This window comes from Mchenga conophoros, linkage group LG16 (genome assembly GCF_057382185.1).
Source record: "Mchenga conophoros isolate Kocher_MC1m ecotype Shallow Benthic linkage group LG16, M_conophoros_male_GT1.1, whole genome shotgun sequence".
NCBI lineage: Eukaryota > Metazoa > Chordata > Actinopteri > Cichliformes > Cichlidae > Mchenga > Mchenga conophoros.
Genome location: NC_140541.1, coordinates 3,655,152 through 3,679,159, shown reverse-complemented (window position 1 = coordinate 3,679,159; position 24,008 = coordinate 3,655,152). Strand labels below are relative to the sequence as shown.

The window sequence follows — 24,008 nt, the reverse complement described above, 5'->3', positions numbered from 1 at the left end:
GCCCCGGCGTCTGTGCCACTCTCCGTGGCTCAGGGGCAGCACTGGTTACCTCCAATCCCTGGGAAGGCACAAAGGAAGTGAATGGGTTAGTGGGGCTCAACACCGGTGCCCACTCTCCCTGTGCAGGCGGAGGTGCCTTGGTGCCGGCACTGGGGCTTGTTTGCTCGGTGTCTGGCTGCCTCCTCCGGGCTCCTCTGCTTTGGCGACGAGATGGTCCTCCACCAGTGTGACCGCGATCTCCAGACTCGCGGGTCGGTGGCACCGGACCCATCTTGTCTTCTCCGCTGGCAGCCACTCCATGAACTGCTCCAGCACCACCTTGTCCACCAGCCGGGGGTCCCTGTCGCCCATCCGGTGCATTGCCACAAATAGTGAAGGGGCCTTCAGCGGCACAGTGGCCCCGAACAGCCGCTCCAGAACCTGAGTCTGCCGGTCCGCTTGCTCCTGCAGCTTTGCCAGGTAGACCCGCTGGGCAGCCGCCTGGTCTTGGCTCATCTTTGCCATCTCCGCCAGGAACGGCAAAGGCTGGGTAGGTGGCGCAGCATGTGGGTCTGACATCCCCACGTTTCCTGGGTTTCGGCACCACTTGTAGAATGCAGTCAACACACACACAGTTTGATGCACAGAGATGTGACGTTTATTTGTGACTTTTTGTGCGACAGTTCACAGTCTGGTCAGCGCCAGTCTCAGCTTTTTCAAGCACCCTTCGCTTGTCTTCTGCCTCAATAAAAAATGGAAAATAAAACTGTCATCAGTCCAAACGCCACCAGCTGTGTTCTCATCTGCCTCCCCTGCACCGCCCCGTTGAGCTCACTGCACCACTCCTCCCCTGCAGCCAAGCCAGGGACCACACCACCACAACATGTCATCTCTATTCATATAAATTATATGATTGCCTGGAATAAAGACCTATCCAACCAATTCTTCAGCCAGACACAGGTGGGAATAGTACAACATTGGAATTCACAATGTCATCGCATCACTAATATTAATGACCAAGTATACTTCTTTATCTGAAGTCATGTAAGAGCTATGTAACGTCAGCGCCAGTTAAAAGTTCAGACACAAATACTGATTTAAGAATTGTTATTTATTTTCAACAGTGTACAACAAAACTAAAGACATCAGAAATATGAAATAAGACATATTAAATTATATGATTAATACAAAAGTATGAAACATTATTTCACAGTAGCCTGGAACTTTTCCAACAGTATTTAAGGCATTCTTAGAAAAATTAGGGAAGCCTCATAAAATGAATAGATGCAAGTTTCTGACTGATACTGTAGCCTTAGACAGCACATTCTTTTGCATTGTTCATGGAAACAATACAAAACAGATCTGAATTACATCTTAATCGTAAGATGTCCAAACTCCTTTAAAAAAAGTATAACTTTTGATAAATTAACAGAAGAATCACAACAGCGTGTACTCACATGTGCTAAGTTTAGGCTTATGGCATGCTGATGCTGATGGCATAGTGGATTCAGAGGAAGAATTACACAGTGAAGCTGCTTGTGGAGTATTAATGTCAGATTTGTCAAACTAAGAGTTTGAAGAAGAGCTAATAAGTGAATAGAGTTCAGAAGATTTGCTTGACTGTTTGGTGAAATAACAACAAACTGGCAGAGATACAGAATTTGCCAGTATTTGACAGCTGAAGCAAAAGATTTAAGGAGACCATTCAAATCATGTAACTGTTTTAGAATAAATTGTTCTTGAAGAAAGTAGTTCCCAATGAGACAGTTAAGTGAATAAGCACAATTATTCTTGTTAGGAGTCAGAAAAGGAAAACTGAAAGAATTAGGAGGAGATATTATGAAGGAGGACTATAGCAGGGTTAGAACACTGATGCCAGAAAGAAAAAATCTCCATTGCCTTCAGAAGGAAGGCAAGAACACCAGAAAGAGCAGGAAACCTTTAAGGATTTCAAGGCAAATAGGTCGATGGGTGGCTCCTCAAAGGAGAGCATGGGTTGGACTTAGGAGCCATGTTCCCTCTAAGCTGCGTGTGCAATCGCACACTGCTGGCATGGTCTCCAATCTGTGTTGCACACACAAAAAAAAATCTAACCTGAATTGAAATTAAAATAAATACGTTAACAATTCTGTTTTGCAGTGTGCGTCAGTAAGTGACCCGTGACTGGCTGCTCCAGCCAATGATGCGATTCACATTCGTATATACGCAGCTAATCAACGTGGTTGCCAGGCTCTAACAGCGTCCTTATGTCCCGACGCCGGTGTTTTAGCGAGCAAAGTGGCGTGGCTGATGTGGAGTGAAGCCACGTTAATGACAACGTGTACAACCATTGGAGATGTGAGCAGGACAGACGGAACAACTGACGGACAAAGTGTGGACTTTATACCAGTTTTTAAATTGTGTTGATCGGCCACGTAAAACCAGAGTTATGATAAAATATCTGCAATGTTTGGTTTTCTTCCTGAATACTGTCGTTGTTTATACTTTATATAGAAACTGCATTTTATAAGGAAAACACTCAAAAGCCTGTGAGCTAAAACAACACCAAAAAAACCAGCCTTTCCTATTGGTGGAAAAATGTACCTCGTGGACCAATCAAAAAATGATATGGCAACATGGCATTTAGATGTTTAGGGAGGGGGAAGTTTTAGGAGTGACGGCGTGTTTGAGATGTGACAGATTTGCCACGTTTAGCCTGTTTGGAGTCTAAAGTTAGTGTGTAGTTAGTGTGTAGTTAGTGTGTAGTTAGTGTGTAGTGTAGTCAACAGTTTTGTTGTGTGTCAGAACAATGAGGCGACTGCTGAGTGTTACAGGTGTTACAGCAGTGATACATCTGCTGCTGTCAGGCCTGCAGGTATCAGGCTGTTGTTCTCCTTCATCTCATAGTGGACAGAAATTATTTTTGGAGCGGCACAAATAATTTGTGTGGCATCAGATTTGATGCAGAACAGCTGATTGTTCTGTAAATAGTTTGAAATGTTTGTTTAAAAACGCCTTGGCTGCATTTTTAGGTAAACAGCTGCAAAAAACTTTGTTGTTTGCATAACTCAGTTACTTTTTTGAAGAAGTAACTATATAATTAATTACCCAACATTGGTCATTATATATTATATTTTGCAGACAGAGTTACAGACTCTCTCCCAGACCACAGACTCAGACTCATAATACAAGCCAGAGCTTTTAAAAAATAAAAAAAAAAGTTGTGTTTTCAAAATTGGAGTTCAAGTTATTTTTACTTCCAATAGTGTTAACATGCTACACAGGTGATGAACAAGATTTTTTAAATTTTCATTGTAAGTGGGCTAAAGCAGTTACTTAAAAGTAGTCTAACATAAATGCTGTAATTTGATTATTTTAATAAACATGTAACTTGGATGATTCGATGCTGGCGTGACTACAGTGCACACGTCTGCTGTTGCTCAGGGAGTTTGTGTGTTCGCTCAGACACATGAAACATTACAGGGAACATTGCTTAGGAGTACAGTGCATCAATGCCTGCAGGAGAGAGAACGAGGGCTTGGAGAAGGTCAGATAAAGACACAATCCCTCTGACCACATCATCACTGTCAACCAACACCAACCGATGTACCTGGTGAAACAAAAGATAACATTTTTCAGCTCCACTCTGCTGGATACATCAGTACACCCTGACACATTAAGTATCGAAGCTGTATTTTAAGTACTTATGTTGTGCATCTACCTAATGTACCTGAGCCTAATGGACTAACTTTGATTACACAGTCAAGAGCTCTCACGTCTGACTCATATTGCCACCAAAAGTATCCCAGCAGTTTGTGTATAAGTATTATTTTTGCAGCACTGCAGGCTGCACTGTATTACCTCAGCCTGTGCAATGCGATCAATGATGGTCTCCAGTGTTTCATGAGGGTAGCACTTAAGGACCCCCTCAACACAGCAGAATCTGGATGCAATGACTTCCCGCATTGTCATATTTAAGTTGTTATAGTTTTTCTGGGCTGCAAGGTTCTTAGGGACAGAAGAAAACCCAACAATGTTGTTAGCAGCTACTGATTTTACTTTCATAAGATAATAACATTTCTGGATTAACTGCTTATATATAAAGTATTTAACTGTTTCTATTTTTTCTTTAATAAATTTATGGTATTTTAATCAGAAATTGTGTGTGAAGATATACAGTGTAACACATGTGGGTCCTATGTACCATACATAATACATGGGGAAAAAAACAGCAACTTACAATAACATCAAATCTGGAGTACAGCGCCACCACTTTACCTACAGAGGATATACACAGAAAGGCCATGAGGTAAGTTTTTGTTGTTTTACCTTTTTCCAAAGTATGCATCCAAACTGAAGAAGAACAATAAAAAAATTTTAATTAAATTATGTAGCAAACAAACCAAAAACCTTCATATTATGACTCTTCGTAATATGAAGGTTTTTGGTCTAATGTGGCTATTGTTTGTCTTGATAACAGCTTTACAAACTGTTGTCATTATTGTCAGCCTTGTCAAAAATCAATTGGTAGAATTTTATTCTTAACTCCTTTGCATCCACCAGGTCTCTGATTAGGGTTAGTGGCAGGGCTAGGCTCACCTCTGCTGCTTTGTATGGAATTTACATCTATATAGCATATGCACATGAAAATGTTATAACAGAAGGCCTTGAAGCGTTGAAGCCTTTAATTGTCAAATAGCAAAAAAAAAAAAAGCTGATCGTCTTTAGTAATCTGTATTATGACAAGACCAAGGACTGAAAGCTTTACATGCTGGTAAGAGAATAAAGACTACCATGAGCGGTAATGTAAACGTATCAAGCTTTTTCATATATTACAAAATTCAGTTAGTTGCATGTGATTACCTGCTGATGACTCATGATCATGCAAACTTCAAATTTTCCAGGTGAATAACAACATTAACTTAGCATGACAATTCAGAGCACCCAGCCTTCTTGGAGTCCCTGGGTGGTGTGCTGTAGGCTGCTCAACCTGGGGACTTTGTTGTCCTACTGTGAGACTTTCAATTCAATTCAATTCAATTTTATTTATATAGCGCCAAATCACAACAAAAGTCGCCTCAAGGCGCTTCATAGGTACAGAGAAAAACCCAACAATTATATGACCCCTTATGAGCAGCACTTTGGCGACAGTGGGAAGGAAAAACTCCCTTTTAACAGGAAGAAACCTCCGGCAGAACCAGGCTCAGGGAGGGGCGGGGCCATCTGCTGTGACTGGCTGGGGTGAGAGAAGGAAGACAGGATAAAGACATGCTGTGGGCAACAACAGTGATACCTGGAGGGACGTGATTGGGAGGAACAGCCTCCCAGATCTGAACCTAAGTGGTGTTTTGTTCTTGGACTTCTGTGCCAACCACAGTTTGTCCATAACAAACACTAAGTTCAAACATAAGAGTGTCCGTAAGTGCGCGTAGCACCAGGACGCTCTAGGCCACAGGTTGATAATCGATTTTGTAATCGTATCACCAGACCTGCCGCCATATGTTCTAGACACTCGGGTAAAGAGAGGGGCTGGTGGTGAGTTGGATCAGGTAGTGGGGGAGGATGCTGGACAGACCTGGCGCTGGGAGTGCCTGGCAGAGGCCCCAGTCTACGAGATCTTCAACGCATACCTCCCACAGAGCTTCAGTAACATTCTGAGGGAGATGGTCAATTCACTGAGTCTGAATTCACCGTGTTCAGGACCTCCATTGCCGAGGCTGCACTGAGCTGCAGCCACAAGGTGGCCACAACCCCTGAACCAAATGGTGGACACAGAGGTGAAGGGAGCCACCAGGCTGAAGGAGGAGTCCTCTCTGGCTTGGTTAGCCTGTGGAACTTTGAAGGCAGCTGAAAGGTACCAACAGGCCAAGAAGAACGTGGCTCAGGCAGCGGCTGAAGCTCAAACTCAAGTGTGGGAGGAGTTGTCCGGTGGTGGAAGGAATACTTTGAGGATCTCCTTAATCCCACTGACACATTTTCCGTGGAGGAAGCAGAGTCTGATACTGATGCGGGGGACAACTCACCTATCTTCAGGAGCAAGGTCATTGAGGCAGTTAAACAACTCCTGGGGTGGATGAGGTTCGCCCTGAGTTCCTGAAGTGGAGATCAGGGGCGGTACCTCTGGACTGGCAGACTGGGGTGGTGGTTCCCATTTTTAAGAAGGGAGACTGGAGGGTGTGTTCCAACTATTGAAGGATCACACTCCATAGCCTCCCTGGGAAAGTCTATGTTAGGGTGCTGGAAAGGGGAGTCTGTCCATTAGTAGAACCTCAGATACAGGAGGAAGAATGCAGTTTTCAGCTTAAGTCTATCAATAGGAACAGTTAGCATGATATCAAACTACCTCGTTCATTGACCACAGGCAGAGCTGACACTCTTCTCTCCACAAAAAGGCTCAGAGCATCATAGACGGAAGCCGATTCCTGGATTGTTGCAATATGTTTAAAGGTACCAATCGGCACTTCACGGATTTGCCTTTGAAGAAACCTGGGTCTGGGAATCATAGATCCCTTAAGGGAAAAGACATAATAAAAGATAATATATTGTGATTTTGAGATTTTGCATTTCACTATTATTATTCTTAATATATAAAGTCTCAATATCATGAAAAAATATAATGCATCAATTAAAATGGAAAAGTAGACATCTTCAAACAGTGATGACAGCCCTTTTTGTGAGCATATAGAGGGCATGCAGATGTATCCAGGCTCCGATTTGTATCATACGTTACACAAAGGAGCTACATGTTTCTACCTCTGTCTACTATGTGCCATGAGAAATCACTGCATCTCAAGACCAATGCTGTTCAAGAAAAACAAACATTATCAAGCACAGCAGTGGTCCAGAGTAATTTACCATGATTTTTTTTTAACCATATCTGATGTATTTCTGGGCACCTGTAGCCCCTCAAAATTACAATTCATTTGGGAAAAAAAGATAATGAAAAGAAGTCTTTCAAATACCAACATACAGGAGAATAAAGATTTCTTTTCTTTGAGCCAGGTCTTTTAACTGCAATTAAATTATGGGATTAAGTTAACGGTGTGCTGCACAAGAAGTGTCTCCTTACAAAAATGTGGAGAAACTTGAGTATGCGTTTGTGAGTGAGGATGTGGAGGACGTTTCCTGATGCTGGGTCAATAACTGGCAGGCGGTGGATCTTATTCTTTAACAGGGAGTATATGGCATCAAACAAACTGAAAAGACAAACACGATTTGTGATTAGGATTTTAAGAATTTCAGAATAAACAGGCTATCCATGGTAAATTTCCTACATCTGCTTATTATTTTATATGGCTTTCAAACAGCCCAGTTAAGCTCTTTTAACAAGCAGACCACAGCTCAGATTAGTTAGCTCCAGCAATGAACACTGGTCGGAAGTCAATAGATACCAAATTCCCTAAATGTTGATATTTTGTACTTTGTTTGAAATTGTAGTTGTAAATCTGGTGTAATTTAAGCAAAAGAACTGTAGCCTTTAAAATGATAAAGTGTGACTACATTATGACTAAATTAAATAAATCTATTTTAGGGCTGGCCTTACCTGGACTCTGGTGTAATGCTGATTAGTCTGTTAAATGAGTACTGGAGATAGATTTCTGCAAACAGAAAAAAAACAAACAAACCACAAACTACTTGGAAACACAGCCTAAAGCTCATTTAAATGTTTAAAAAACAGCCATTCCCAAACTAAAGACCATTGTAGCCTATGAACATCATTTGTGGTGCAGCCAAACCTTTGATCAGAACCTGATCATTACACACGCCGAAGATCAAGTGTTTGCTTCTTGTGCTTCAGTTTTTTTATGCAACTAATTATTGTAAATAATGTCTCACTGCTCTTCCACACTACCTTCAGATCCCACCAGTGGGCCACAATGCAAGTTTTGGGAATAGTTGGTTTAAAAGAATTAGAATCCCATTTCCAAAAATGTTGGGATGCTGTCAGTAATGTGAATAAAAACAGAATGTAGTGATTAGCAAGTTATTTGAACTGTATATTTAACTTAAAATATAACAACTCAGAAACTGGGCAGCAGGCTTACTTGTAGTTCCTAGGATTTAAAAGTAGAACGGGAGGCAAAGCCTTCAGGTTTAGAATAGAATAGAATAGAATAGCCCTTTATTGTCATTCTACATGTACAATGGAGTTATGGCTGCTCCATGCACAGTGTTTGTAACACTGTGCATGGAGCAGCAACATTATGAGGGACAGTGCTTGTTAACAGTAGAATGGCCGAGGGGAAAAGGCTGTTTGTGAGACTGACCACAGGCGCAGAACAGAGGGCAGTGCATCAAACAGGTGGTGGGCCGGATGAAAGGGATCACCTGTGATGGCCGTGGTTTTTCTGAGACAGGATGATCTGTCGATGGCCTACGGGTGGCAGAGTTCAGCCAGTGATTTTCTGCGCTGTTTTAATTACCCTCTGTGCAGCCTTCCTGTTCTCAGTAGTGGCCCCCATGTGCTGAACACCCAGGCAGTAGGAGAGCACGCTCTCCACTGAGGAGCGGTAGAAGGCCAGCACCAGCTTCCAGTCCAGGTTATTCTTCCTCAGGACACAGAGGAAGTGCAGCCATTGGTGAGCCTTCTTTAAAAGGGCAGAGACGCCCAGAAACCTGAATGTGGAGACTGATTCCACCCATTGCAATGAACTGGTCTGCATTGGTGCATCATATCTTTATTCTCTTCCCCCTCCTGCCCCCCCCCCCCTCTTTCTTAAATAGATAACTATCATATCTGATATCATATCTCACAGTACAATAATATTGAATGGGTTGCATTGTTGTATTTCTGTCATGTTTCTCAGGTCTTTGTCTGAATTTCTACGAACATTATTGCTAAGGATTGTCTTATTGTATTGGAGTCACACTGGGTTAAATATGTACACTTGGGTTTTAAGGGGTATTTATTATTTTCTTCTTTTTTTGGGTTGTATGGAAGCCCCAAACGCAATTTCATTGTTCTTGACAATGACAATAAATAAATACTACTACATTCTCCATTTATAATGAGAAGAGAGTGGACCTGTCTGTGCCCCCTGAAGTGCATTATGAGTTCTTTTGTTTTAAGGATGCCTGTGGACAAGGCTGGCACTGGTGGTCAGGAAAAGCTGCAGACAGCTCAAGCTGTGCCGGGTGGGGGGCACTCCTACAGGAAAAACCAAAGTCTGTCAGCCCGGTGGTAGGCGGACAGCTGCAGAAGAGGGCCTGGGCCGGCACCACTTGATCATGCAGGACATGTGCAGGCTTAAGTCTATCAATAGGAACAACCTCCTGCCGACTTCCAAAGTCCAAAAAGGAAAGGCTTTCGGCCTGGTTGAATAACCCTGAACGGGCCCGTCAAACAGAACAATAGGGTCGGGCAGGCAGTGGTGCACCAGGAATGGAAAACGAGTCTCTGGTGGAACGGAGAGACAGCATAGAGGTATTGAAACACGAAGGGGGGGGGCTCGCAGGCATGAATTCCCCAGGATCCCGGAGCGGCTGGCCAAGGACCAGTTCAGCTGGAGAATCCCAGAGGTCTTCCCTAACCGCGCAGCGCAAACCTGTAAGAGAACCCCAGAGAGCGGCCTTGAGTGACTCGTGAAGCTGCTTGCACATCCCGTTGGTTTGCGGGTGGTATGCTGTGGTTTGGTGGACCTTGACCCCCAGGCTGTCAGCCATGGAAGACCAAAGCTCCAAAACGAACTGGGGGGGGGGGGGGGAATGAAACGCGAAATCAACAAAAATTCCCTGGCCACCACCGCTGCTGTCATGGATGCCATCCCTGTAAGGTCTATGTCAGGGCGTTTGAAAGGAGAGTTCATACATTAGTCAAACTTCAGATCCAGGAGGAACAATGCTGTTTTGTCCTGTTCACAGAACACTAGACCAGCAGGAATCCTCTTGAGGATATTCGAGTGTGTGTGTGAGCTTATCAATCCAGTCTACATCCAGGCAGGAGCACCCAAACTCCTACTTCAGTGCTATGCTGTTGGAATACTATGTAATGAGGTTACTGTCTTGTTAAAATAAGCAAGAACATCTAAGGGGGAGGAAAAACCAAAAACATCATCTGGATGGCAACATGAGCATGTTGCTCCATGAGCTGTACTGTTGAGGATCAATCAATAATGTCTCTAATACGCATAGATGACCTCTAAATGTTTGTGGAAGCAGTGATAAACAGTATAATGGGCACATTTCCAAGCCAATAAGAAAAGATTGATTCATTTTTTTAAAAAAACATATTTAAAATATTTATAAACCACAGCATTCTGTTTTTATTTACATCCTGTTGAATGTCACAACTTTTTTGGAAAGCTGTTCTAAATTCTTATTCTTTCATGCTTGCGGACAGCATCGTTGAACAGACCTCTCCATGTCTCTATCTTGTGATCCTCAAGCTCATATATCTGAACCTGCAGACAAACCAAACATTTCAGATCCAATGATTATGGCAACATCCGACATGATGGAGGATTTTTACTTATTTTTTTAATCAGTATGGTTTTTGTATTATAACATGATTTGAAAGCACAGTGTGAATGCATTTTACAAAAGCATCCATCCATTTTCTTCTGCTAAAACACAAAGCAGCTAAATATATACAATAAATTTATAGTACTCAGAAACTCAGCTCACCAGAGGAGACTTATAGTATCGATGTAGTATGTTAATGAAGTCAGTGATGGTCAGCATACCTGGACAGAAACATATAGATCATGTTTAGCCTGAGTGACACTGGACGTACTGAACATGGATTCATCATGTTATGATGCTAACTGACACACATCTGGAAGTTTCTTATTTAGGACAAGTGAGCATGAAATGCTGTCTACTTTCCTTACTAACTAAATCAACACCATCAGAGCTTAATAACTATTGACCGCACCTCACGTCTCATGTAGTCAAGGTACTGGAAGACTAGTCTTGGATCTACTTGGATCTGACCTTTGATTTCAAGTGAATTTAATACCATCCAGCTGATGTTACTGATGCTGATGGAAGTGTCAGTAAGCCATCATGGATGACTGACTATGTGACTAGATATAAGACAGCGAGATGGTCTCTCTGGTCTTACACATAAAATAGAAGGGAAAAGCTACATAACCTGTGTCTCTTATGGAATAGGATGTAGATGTAATAGTGGTATACAGGCACTACAGTGACCAGGTCAACAACGGGCTGAATGGGAAGACCAATAGAGAGGCTTTATAGAAGACGGAGGTGAGCAGGCTCTATTTTCTTGGAAAGCTGTGGTCCTTAAATCCTAAAATGTTGAATATCTTTAATCACCCATTTGTGGCCAACACAGTGTACCTCACGATGGTCTTCTGGAGGAGCAGCATCCGAGCTGGTGACACCAACCATAAAATGATCATGGAGGCTGGCTCTGTGGCTAGAAACTGGACACTTTTAAAGATATGTATTATATACAGTGGGGCAAAAAAGTATTTAGTCAGCCACCGATTGTGCAAGTTCCCCCACTTAAAATGATGACAGAGGTCAGTAATTTGCACCAGAGGTACACTTCAACTGTGAGAAACAGAATGTGAAAAAAAATCCATGAATCCACATGGTAGGATTTGTAAAGAATTTATTCGTAAATCAGGGTGGAAAATAAGTATTTGGTCACCTCAAACAAGGAAAATCTCTGGCTCTCACAGACCTGTAACGTCTTCTGTAAGAAGCTTTTCTGTCCCCCACTCGTTACCTGTATGAATGGCACCTGTTTGAACTCATCATCTGTATAAAAGACACCTGTCCACAGCCTCAAACAGTCAGACTCCAAACTCCGCCATGGCCAAGACCAAAGAGCTTTGGAAGGACACCAGGAAAAGTATTGTAGACCTGCACCAGACTGGGAAGAGTGAATCTACAATAGGCAAGCAGCTTGGTGTGAAAAAATCAACTGTGGGAGCAATCATCAGAAAATGGAAGACATACAAGACCACTGATAATCTCCCTCGATCTGGGGCTCCACGCAAGATCTCATCCCGTGGGGTCAAAATGATCATGAGAACGGTGAGCAAAGATCCCAGAACCACACGGGGGGACCTGGTGAATGACCTGCAGAGAGCTGGGACCAAAGTAACAAAGGTCACCATCAGTAACACACTACAACGGCAGGGAATCAAATCCCGCAGTGCCAGACGTGTTCCGCTGCTGAAGCCAGTGCATGTCCAGGCCCGTCTGAAGTTTGCCAGAGAGCACATGGATGATACAGCAGAGGATTGGGAGAATGTCATGTGGTCAGATGAAACCAAAGTAGAACTTTTTGGTATAAACTCAACTCGTCGTGTTTGGAGGAAGAAGAATACTGAGTTGCATCCCAAGAACACCATACCTACTGTGAAGCATGGGGGTGGAAACATCATGCTATGGGGCTGTTTTTCTGCCAAGGGGACAGGACGACTGATCCGTGTTAAGGACAGAATGAATGGGGCCATGTATCGTGAGATTTTGAGCCAAAACCTCCTTCCATCAGTGAGAACTTTGAAGATGAAACGAGGCTGGGTCTTCCAACATGACAATGATCCAAAACACACCGCCCGGGCAACAAAGGAGTGGCTCCGTAAGAAGCATTTGAAAGTCCTGGAGTGGCCTAGCCAGTCTCCAGACCTCAACCCCATAGAAAATCTGTGGCGGGAGTTGAAAGTCCGTGTTGCTCGGCGACAGCCCCAAAACATCACTGCTCTCGAGAAGATCTGCATGGAGGAATGGGCCAAAATACCAGCTACTGTGTGTGCAAACCTGGTAAAGACCTATAGTAAACGTTTGACCTCTGTTATTGCCAACAAAGGTTATGTTACAAAGTATTGAGTTGTATTTTTGTTATTGACCAAATACTTATTTTCCACCCTGATTTACGAATAAATTCTTTACAAATCCTACCATGTGGATTCATGGATTTTTTTTTCACATTCTGTCTCTCACAGTTGAAGTGTACCTCTGGTGCAAATTACTGACCTCTGTCATCATTTTAGGTGGGGGAACTTGCACAATCGGTGGCTGACTAAATACTTTTTTGCCCCACTGTATCCACGTTCCTAGATGCTTTGCATATAATCTGCACCTGGCTAAACTGGCATAGTAACATACAATTATGAAATTATTTTTCTGTCGAGTCGTGTGCAAGGAAAACATAATCCAAGCAGATAATTTCATTTCACGACCGCAAGTATTCAGTGCCGCTCAATACAATTTGTTAAACAAAGTTTGCCAAATTAATTATCAACAGTTATTGTTTACTGTGTAGCTGTGGAAACCCTGACACCTGTCACTGGTTATGCTGAAGAAACCAGTAAAAAGGCTTTTGACTCAAGCCAGCAGGATTTCACTGCGAGCACAAAGAGCTACCTGTGGGAGTGACACTGTAGCAGCGTGTGCAATGCAAACGCTCAGTGTGTGCGATGGTTTCTTTGTGCGCTAAGTTCTACCCCTGCAGGCTCTTGAATTTATGCCTGAGGAATTTAAATGAGTGGGTGGCACCTGTGCCCGGGAAATGAAATTATTTAGTGATGTTTTTTCCCATGAAACGTATAACAGAAAAAGTTTTTAGTCCTTGTCCTTGATTGTTGCAGCGGTCCACTTGTTATTAGCATTTCTTGGTTTCCCTGATGCAGACCTTGTTCAGTCCAATGGCAAGGTGTTCTGATCTGAGCAATCATTTACTTTACTGGTGCTCTGCATGGGCTTCAACCCCTTAACCCAGCTCATCATTAATAATAGATATTGATATAGAGTTAGGAGTGGAGTGACCATCAGCCGCCTCCTGCACACAGAAACAGGTCCTAAGCACCATATTCATAAAGGGGGGACCACAGCCAACAGCACTCAAGTAGCAGATTGTGCACAGCTACCCCAGACACCATCTAACACACAGGGGCAGAATGTAAGATGCAAGCTGGAAAAGCATTTGCAGAGCGGCTTGGATTATAAAGAATTAATAAACCACTGAAGGTTGTATCGGGGGAGTTCAAGCTTCAATCGAGATTCATGTTACTCATGCTCAGTGCTACAGACAGATGATGTACAGGGAGTGCAGAATTATTAGACAAATGAGTATTTTGTCCACATCATCCTCTTCATGCATGTTGTCTTACTCCAAGCTGTATAGGCTCGAAAGCCTACTACCAATTAAGCATATTAGGTGATGTGCATCTCTGTAATGAGAAGGGGTGTGGTCTAATGACATCAACACCCTATATCAGGTGTGCATAATTATTAGGTAACGTCCTTTCCTTTAGCAAAATGGGTCAAAAGAAGGAGTTGACAGGCTCAGAAAAGTCAAAAATAGTGAGATATCTTGCAGAGGGATGCAGCAGTCTCAAAATTGCAAAGCTTCTGAAGCGTGATCATCGAACAATCAAGCGTTTCATTCAAAATAGTCAACAGGGTCGCAAGAAGCGTGTGGAAAAACCAAGGCGCAAAATAACTGCCCATGAACTGAGAAAAGTCAAGCGTGCAGCTGCCAAGATGCCACTTGCCACCAGTTTGGCCATATTTCAGAGCTGCAACATCACTGGAGTGCCCAAAAGCACAAGGTGTGCAATACTCAGAGACATGGCCAAGGTAAGAAAGGCTGAAAGACGACCACCACTGAACAAGACACACAAGCTGAAACGTCAAGACTGGGCCAAGAAATATCTCAAGACTGGTTTTTCTAAGGTTCTATGGACTGATGCCCGGGCGGTGTGTTTTGGATCATCGTCATGTTGGAAGACCCAGCCTCGTTTCATCTACAAAGTTTTCACTGATGGAAGGAGGTTTTGGCTCAAAATCTCACGATACATGGCCCCATTCATTCTGTCCTTAACACGGATCAGTCGTCCTGTCCCCTTGGCAGAAAAACAGCCCCATAGCATGATGTTTCCACCCCCATGCTTCACAGTAGGTATGGTGTTCTTGGGATGCAACTCAGTATTCTTCTTCCTCCAAACACGACGAGTTGAGTTTATACCAAAAAGTTCTACTTTGGTTTCATCTGACCACATGACATTCTCCCAATCCTCTGCTGTATCATCCATGTGCTCTCTGGCAAACTTCAGACGGGCCTGGACATGCACTGGCTTCAGCAGCGGAACACGTCTGGCACTGCGGGATTTGATTCCCTGCCGTTGTAGTGTGTTACTGATGGTGACCTTTGTTACTTTGGTCCCAGCTCTCTGCAGGTCATTCACCAGGTCCCCCCGTGTGGTTCTGGGATCTTTGCTCACCGTTCTCATGATCATTTTGACCCCACGGGATGAGATCTTGCGTGGAGCCCCAGATGGAGGGAGATTATCAGTGGTCTTGTATGTCTTCCATTTTCTGATGATTGCTCCCACAGTTGATTTTTTCACACCAAGCTGCTTGCCTATTGTAGATTCACTCTTCCCAGTCTGGTGCAGGTCTACAATACTTTTCCTGGTGTCCTTCGAAAGCTCTTTGGTCTTGGCCATGGCAGAGTTTGGAGTCTGACTGTTTGAGACTGTGGACAGGTGTCTTTTATACAGATGATGAGTTCAAACAGGTGCCATTCATACAGGTAACGAGTGGGGGACAGAAAAGCTTCTTACAGAAGACGTTACAGGTCTGTGAGAGCCAGAGATTTTCCATGTTTGAGGTGACCAAATACTTATTTTCCACCCTGATTTACCAATAAATTCTTTACAAATCCTACCATGTGGATTCATGGATTTTTTTTTCACATTCTGTCTCTCACAGTTGAAGTGTACCTCTGGTGCAAATTACTGACCTCTGTCATCATTTTAAGTGGGGGAACTTGCACAATCGGTGGCTGACTAAATACTTTTTTGCCCCACTGTAGTTGCCTAATAATTATGCACAGTAATAGTCACCTGCACACACAGATATCCCCCTAAAATAGCTCAAACTAAAAACAAACTAAAAACTACTTCCAAAAACATTCAGCTTTGATATTAATGAGTTTTTTGGGTTCATTGAGAACATGGTTGTTGATCAATAATAAAATTATTCCTCAAAAATACAACTTGCCTAATAATTCTGCACTCCCTGTATGGCTCACCTACAAAACACTGAAGCTTGCTGTCCCACAGCGGCGCTGCCCTCACACCATTAGCCACCAGAGCAAAGAAAGCCTTCTTCACCTGCCAAACAGACACCCAGTCACTGAAACCATGAACATGTTTTGTAACTGTGGCTTGTTTTACTGGCAGAATAAGAGGATGTGTTGTGAACATTCGACCTGCAGTGTTGTGTCAAAGATGACCAGTTTGGAGCTGGTTGGGATGGCATCGTAGCAGGAGTGACTCTTCATGAAGTTCATGTAAATGAATGTGTCAGTCTGGACCTGTGGAGAAGAGCAGGTGTTGCTTATGCCACAGACAAATAAGAAATATAATATACACTGCTGTTAAAAATGTTGGTTTCATGTTGGGTATTTATATGAGGGTTTTTATTTTTTTATAAGGGCATCATAATGTTTTCACAAAAAAAGATTATATGTTCTTCAAGCTTGGGTCTAACAGTGTTTTGAGAGTTTGAGGATGCTGACAGCATCTGCAGTCTCCTGGACAGAGACGTCTGATGTGATGATGTGATGTTTGGACCACCTTTTACATTTACTCTGGTTATTTCTTTGGCCCCTGGTAAGTTTTGATTTGCTCGTGCTCCATCTTTCCTTGATCTTACCGGTAGCTGGGACAGCTCCATCTACAATCCCAATTTTAAAAAAAAATACAAAAAAAAATAAAAATACAAAAGAAAAAAAAAAGGGCAACAGGGCAAATTTACCACCGTGTAGCAATATTTGAAAATAGCAACTGCAGTTTCAATACTTCTAAAGTGACCAGAAACAGTGGATCAAGTATGCAGCAGAATAAATATTATGGGGAATTCAGCAAACACAAGCCACATCTCCCGTCGGATTTCTTTCCCGTTTTCAGGACATATGTGTGTTACAGTTACCAGGCAACCTGGTGAACCCTAAAGCTTCAAGTCATCGCTATTTCAGTTAGGTGTCTGTACCCGACTGTCCACTGCTTCAGATTACACCTGGAATTTAGTTGGGTAAACAAGGTTGCACATTATTTTATAAAGTAATTATCAGAATCAGAATACGTTATTAATCCCTAAGGAAACTGTGTGGTTACAGTAACAATCTGAACTAATTAAATAATACAGTACGTTACAAAGTTACAAAACATAAGAAATAGCTCTAATATATACAAATGGCTATCCAGAATACTACAGAGGTTCAATATATTGACATTTGACTCTAAACCTCAAACTGTAAAACTCACTGTAAAGGACAGCCACAGGCAGGAATGATTTCCTGTGTCGTTCAGTGGTGCATTATGGGTAGTATGTCAGTGAAGGCGCTCCTGTGACTGGCCGGCACATCGTGGAGTGGGTGGGAGGTATTGTCCAGCATTGTCCTTATCACCGTATCCTTAACATCTGCCTCTCAGACACCACCTTAAGGAAGTCCAGCTCCATCCCCACATTGCTGGCCTTAGGATCAGTTTTATTGAGTCTGCTGGCATCTGCGGCCCTCAACCTGCTGCCCCAGCATGCAACAGCAGAGGATCGCACTGGCCACAACAGACAGACAATCCTGAGTGTTGTCTGACAGATGTTACAGTTTCTTCTGATTGCTTAAGCACATTTTTTGTAACTATTGGCTAATTTTGCAAAACTCTTCACACAGATAAGAAAACCTGTCACCCAATCATCAAAACATTGTAGTTCTCTTGCAAAAGCAAACACAGCTAGATTAACTCCTCACACCTTCGTAAAAATGGTGTTTCCGTATCAAACAGTACACACAAGCCATCATCTACTAAGCACACAATGCGCCAACTGCACACTGATGGTATGAATAAAAACACATCTGGCTTTTGCTTTCTCTGTGCACAAGGTAGGCTATGTCAGTTTGAGCTCATACTTCTGTCATAGATCCATAAGCATAGAGGGATCCAAACTTCAAGTACTGGTGTTTATTCAAACACATCAAAACAAACACAAGTGTTTATTTCCAAGTATAGGATTATTTGCAATCGCCATAATGACTATATGGGTTACTTGGTCTGCAGTGAACATGCTTCCTCTGCCCCAGCATCTGGTCATCTAGCAACTCTGTAAAGTAACAATTTCAGTATTTTTACATCAATGGTATTGGTGTGTTTCTCATTGGCATATGGCAGTGCTACAAATCTTTGTGCGAAGTGACTGTACTAACCGATTCTCATTTCAAGATGTCCCTATGGTGCTTGCTACAGTGTAGCGGCTCGAGTTAGGCTGGACCCGTTGGCCAGCTACCCTCAGGGTCATTCCACGGTTGATTACATGGTCCACTATTGTAGCTCTGATGTCATCAGCAATTCTATTTCTTACTCTTCCTACCCTTCCTCTCCCCCCTCCTCATCTTCCTCTCCCCCCTTCTCGTCTTCCTCTTGCTCCTCCTTGTCCTTGTCGTCCTCTTCATCCTACTTCTTCACCTCCACGTCCTCTTCCTCGGCCTCCTCTACTTCTCACTCTTTCTGCTCCCTCCATTGTACTCCGCACACACAGCTTACCTGTATTATAGTGCTTAGGCTGATTGCAAAGTGAACTAATTATCTAAAAAAGTTTTCACATGTGAAAGTGTGCCAGACAGTTGGCAAATTAGTGTTAATGATAGCCATACATGTGTATACTTTTGCTAGGAGTGTGTTGGAAATTTGGTAATTGAGTGTTGTGCAGTGAATTCTGCCTACAGTTTTGCAAAGTGTGTGTTACAAAATTGCAAACTGAGTGCAAAGCAGTTTTTGTGCTTTTAGTTTTGCAAACTCAGTGAGTGGTTTTGCTATAAGTCTGAATAGTTTTAGAGATTGTGCTACAGGAATCACAGTTAGGGTTTAAGCATTCAGAAAAAACTGTAAAAGACCTCAGTTGACGACTCTGACCCTTCCTGTAGACTGCAGTAGTGTTTTTAACCCAGTCCAGTTCATTATCTATGTGTAATCTGAGGTAATATAAAAGTAGGTCCAGTGTTTTTTCTTAGCAACTTTTCAAAGTCACGTAGAACAAACAGCAGCACACGAGGTGCGAGGTGGAGGGTGAGGACAGTGTCTTACCTCTGCCAGAGGTTCCATAGCCTGCAGACAACAGCAATAAGAGGTCTGCACACGTAGAATCACACTGACCCACAAAACCCTGGGCATCAAAATGACAGACAGCAGCACTGTGACGGACTGTCTACCTGGAGGAGCTGTGAGACTTTGCTGCCAAGTCAGATAAAGTGTTGAAAGAGTCCAGACATGGTGAGAAGGACGGAAAACTGGACAAATTGAGAGGGAGACAAATTGCTCTGTGAAGCTTGAGACAGCTGGGACAGAATGTCTGGGAAAGACTGAAGTCTAAATCTGGACTGAAGTGTGAGAGTGGCATTTAGAGGGACAGAGGAAGAGTGGGTGGAGACGGGGGGGGTATTGCCTTATTAACATTTGTAGCAGAGCAGAGGACGCTCATCCCGGTCACTTCATCTTCTGAAAGTGGAAACTAAACACAGATTTAATAAGCAGTTTGTATGTACGAGATGTCTGCATATCCAATAATCCATCCTCTCCTCCACCTCTGGCTCCATGAAAACAGCCAAAGTGCCAACATTTATACTGGTTCTTGAGTGCAGACTCGAGAACCAGTGGGTGATACAGCAATGACAACATCCAGCTACGGTAGCAACCAGCGCACTTCAGCACATTCGTTAGCTTCAATGTCATGAACTATTTGTGTGTTTTTAAGATTAGCTATCAGATCATCAGACATGTTTTAACAGTAGACATAACTTCTCTGTCCAAAGTGTCATTTTTACTCTTAAAGAATTTTACATTACTTTTAGTTTTGTTTCCAATTCTTGTGAAACAGCTGCTAGTGATATTAGCTAATATGTGTCTTGATGCTCAATCATCCAGGTAAGTAAATCCCAGAGGCTGATTCTGCTAATCTTGACTTGGATGAGCAGAATCAACCTTCATTAGCTAATATTACTTTGATTTTAAGTGTGGAAATGTTCATATTTTAGCTTACATTTTTAATAACCAACTTTGATGTAGGGCTTTTAATGAGGTGCATTTAACTTCTCCCAGGATAGCTGAACTTTATACTTCTGTGTTACAGGAAGAAAGAAGTGCTCAGTACAGCTTTAAGACTTTGCTGGTACTACTGTGGGAGACATTCAAAGTTTACTGGGCCAGTAACTATTTATAAATCTAGTAAACCATCTCCTACTTTGCACCGTAGTCAGTTTACATGCAGCCTCTAACATCACTAAACACATAGTCAACATTCACAATTTTACAGAAAAGATTTAAACTTTGCCAAAAAACCCTTTGAAACCTGAAACCATGTGTTCTCTCTTAATTTCCAACAAAACATAACAAAATAAACTCTGCAGTTTGTTGACTAAAAATGAAGAAACTGTTGGCAAACGCACACAGATTCAGCACTTCTTCTCAGGTGTTAACACAGCTCAAACATGTAGATCATTCTCTGAATCCAGTTTACATTGTAATTCAGATTCACAGCCAGCTTGTACAACGTCGTGCTAATAATAACTGCAGGTGTCCAAACAGGCTGTGCTGCTGGTTACAGGAGACCTCACATATTAATAGTTTACAGCTATTTACAGAGTCCTTTTAAAATGTTGTTGGAGTATCACAGTTGCAAAGAAAAGTTGTCAGCGCCCTGAAAACGCATAGAAGCTGCAGTGATTGGACAGAAGAACAAACACAATGTGATTAAACTAAAAAACAGCAAATCTGTAAAATCTATGTCTGCAAAAAGTGAATAAAGGTGAGCATCAGAACACATCTGTGGAGAGATGCTCAAACTTAACCACGTTAGATGAGATGAGCCATTTCTTTTTAAATGCCAGAATCCCACTGTTGGTAATTTATGTTTGAATAGAGTTGATCTGAAGTGGGTCAAAACTCGTGACAACCCAGAAGGTGAGCTGCAATAATTTCACTGGGTGGTGGCATAATCCATTCTCATAAACCACTTAGAAAAATACATAGCATAGCATTGGGGTGCTATGACTTCTTAGAGCAGAACGAACAAAAAAATTTATATATAATATAAAAATCATCATTGCAGATCAGTCAATGCCAGTAACAGTAACACTGATTCTTATTCATATTTATGTAGTTTTCCTTGTTTTTTCATTATTAGTTCTTTTACGCAGTGACTAAAAAAGACACTTCCACTTGATGTGCTAGTATAATATAGTGAAGTCAGGGCACTTGCAGTGCAGTAGTTCTCCTGTAGAAGGGCGCAGTCCGAGGAACAGCAAAGATACTGCACAGGCCTCTGGTAGAGAGGCCTGAAGGATAAAGATCACCCCAGGGTGAGAAGGGAATTATATACATGTCTATGTTTGATCCTGAAATCCTGACAGATTTTTTTATTACGAATGTCTCAGTACATTTTTCTATTCACCTTTTCTTGAGTTACATGAAGCGTGACAGTTCCATATGCTGAACGACAGCCCACAAGCATTGACTGACTGATTGTCACTAGTAATGAAACACGTACATGCATCTACTGTTCACTACAAAGCGCCTTAAGGCGACTGCTGTTGTGATTTGGCGCTATATAAATAAAATTGAATTGAATGCAGTGAAACAGGCCCCCTTCCGACCGTAAATACAGGCACAAACATGACGTTGGTAAGACAGGTCGGAGAGGTAGGAGGGTAAGAAAAACAATGAAATACACAATACATGAGGGGAGAGGAGGGAAAAAAACTCCACCCAGACTGAGCTCCTCAGGGGAGAGCAGTTTGGGAACAAAACCCTCAATGAAGCACATGAGTCTTCACACCTTACAACATAAAAAACACGGGACTTGCGATGGGTGGGGTTTGGGAGAGAGGCGACGTAGACAACAGCCATCCGGTCCTGCAGCCGGACCCTGGCCCTGGACACAGACTCGCCTGACTGCATTGGGTGGAAGTTCGAAGCCGTTGGAGGGGGGAGGTTATTGTATATCTGTCTGAGTACATGTGTATGCGTGCGTGTATCCTGTATCCAACTCGAGAGAGTTCCCTTTCACCTAGTTTTAAGCAAAAGTCAACAATCCCCCAGCCAACACAGGTGACCTTGAGGAAGTAGGAGGATAGGGCAGAGTCACACACCGTCTTTAATCTGGAAGGATTTGTTGTTCCAGCTTCGGCTCTGGAGCTTCCAGCTGGTGAGGGGAGGCCGTGTGAAGATGCATCCCAATTTTGCAGTTGATCTACTGTCCATCACTGGTCCCAGGTCTATTGATTTCCCATTGCAGAGTCGTGAGCTTCTCCATGATTTTATCTATAGTGCGTTCAATAAGCACAGTCTGAGTACTCACTGCATCAGTCATGCCGGTCAACCTTTTTGGGCAGCTGTAACCGCTTTCATTAGTCGTAGATAAGCCAGGGCTATGCCAGCTCCAATCAGCAGGAACCCCGTTATCATGGTTCCAAATAGGTAGATGTCTTCAACGTCCTCCATCGAGTGTTGCCAGGCACAAGACCCGCCACCCCCCAGCCGTCCATTGTGTATGCAGCAGCCAACATTCCTGCAGGACATTCAGGCTCCCCCGGTCTTCTCGGTGAGAAGAAGATGTCAGTCGCGTTAAGAGACTAGTTGATCAAATCCAGAATTTCTTGATTTTAGAGAACAAGACGGAGCGAGTCGCTGAGTTAGAGCAGACGAGACAAAAGAAGCCAAACAGGAAAGATAAGGGAGGGAGAGAGGAAGATGTGACCGCCTCCGTCGAGAGCCAAGCCTTTATTGTTAGTATGGTATATTGAGATGATATGCAGTGCCCTTTGACCTCCAAACATGGTGTGTATAATGGCTTCCAGAGTTCAGTTTTGGTCTCAGGCTATATTCTCCCAGTATTTCACAGGCGTCTATTGTTATTCAGCAAACTTTTAATGCTCAACATACTTTTTCTTTAGCAATGGAGTCTTGCATGGCGAGCGTGCATACAGGCCATGGTGTGCATCTCTTATTGTTTTCTTTGAAACCATTGCACCTGATGATTCCAGCTCCTTTTGTAGTTTTGGTCCTCAGCACTTGGACAACTCTTCTGAGAATTTTCACTTCTCTGTCTGAAATCTTGTGGGGAGCAACTGGTCATGGCTGGTTTATGGTGAAATTATGTTCTTTCTTGTTCCAGATTATGGCTCCCATAGTACTCACAGGAACCTTATTTGATCCACTGTATAGTGACTGGAACATGTAGTTAATCTGTATAAATTCATATCTAAAACTACGTTTTTTCCCACCCCCACTAATGGAGGCGCCCTCACTCATTTCTTCCAATAAAAGAGTAGCACCACAAAACTGCTGGTTCCAAACTACCGAAATTATGTCCCCGTTAATTTCCATGGAGAAACAAACACCAGAAAACATTTGTGTTAGATCTGCTGAATGCAGGCTGCTTCTCAAAAGGCACCAAGTGAAAAAGAAGCTACTATTTATAAGCAGCCCAACTCTCTTTAATTTAATATTCATCAAATCAGAGTAAGTGACAAAAAAAAGGGAAAGACCCAAACCAACACCTCTTACCTGTACTGACCGATTTTACACAAAGCCTGGTTGGGGCAAAGAAAAACCCCAAACTTCATGACTTTTCTTTCAGATTTGTTGCTATTGTCATTGTCACACTGTGCTCAGGAGTTAGAGCATGTCGTATACTAATCTGGAAGGTCGATGGTTCGATCCTTCCAGTATGCACACCATCCTTGGACAGGATACCGAACCACAAGTTGCTCCTGATGTGTCCAGAGTGTCAGTCTTAGAAAGCCCTTAGGAATAGAAACAACTATTTGCATGAATGTAGGTGTAAGTGCTTTGAGTGTTCAAGCAGAGTAGAAAAGCACTATATAGGAACCAGTCAGTTCATTCTGTGTTTGTCAGACATTCATATTGTGGTTTCAAATAATGCAGTAAAGTGCTCCCTTTGAGCCAAAACTCTTTAAACTGCTTCAAAGGCTAGATTCATTGTTACCTGTAAGACGGATTTGTCATAATTAGCATCACATATTTGTGTTTTGTCTTTTACTGCCCACACTGTAC

At 42.7% G+C, this 24,008-nt stretch overlaps 1 protein-coding gene across 2 annotated transcripts; it reads right to left on the bottom strand.

Annotated features, from left to right (window-relative positions):
• Nucleotides 1–1,106: 1,106 nt before the first annotated feature.
• prkag3b (protein kinase, AMP-activated, gamma 3b non-catalytic subunit) lies at nucleotides 1,107–19,424 on the bottom strand. 2 transcript variants are annotated; one of them, XM_085250693.1, is made up of 12 exons: nucleotides 19,148–19,240; nucleotides 19,023–19,043; nucleotides 16,151–16,255; nucleotides 15,971–16,052; nucleotides 10,582–10,640; nucleotides 10,313–10,358; nucleotides 7,502–7,556; nucleotides 7,028–7,154; nucleotides 6,302–6,467; nucleotides 4,199–4,236; nucleotides 3,820–3,966; nucleotides 1,107–3,568 (listed from the first exon to the last, which is right to left on the bottom strand). In XM_085250693.1, the coding sequence occupies exons 2-12, from the start codon at nucleotides 19,038–19,040 to the stop codon at nucleotides 3,452–3,454; spliced, it is 960 nt and encodes a 319-aa protein (XP_085106819.1). In that variant the 5' UTR covers nucleotides 19,041–19,043; nucleotides 19,148–19,240; the 3' UTR covers nucleotides 1,107–3,451. The 2 variants fall into 2 exon arrangements, with proteins under 2 accessions (XP_085106819.1, XP_085106818.1); XM_085250692.1 differs by having other exon boundaries at nucleotides 19,023–19,424.
• Nucleotides 19,425–24,008: the final 4,584 nt, after the last annotated feature.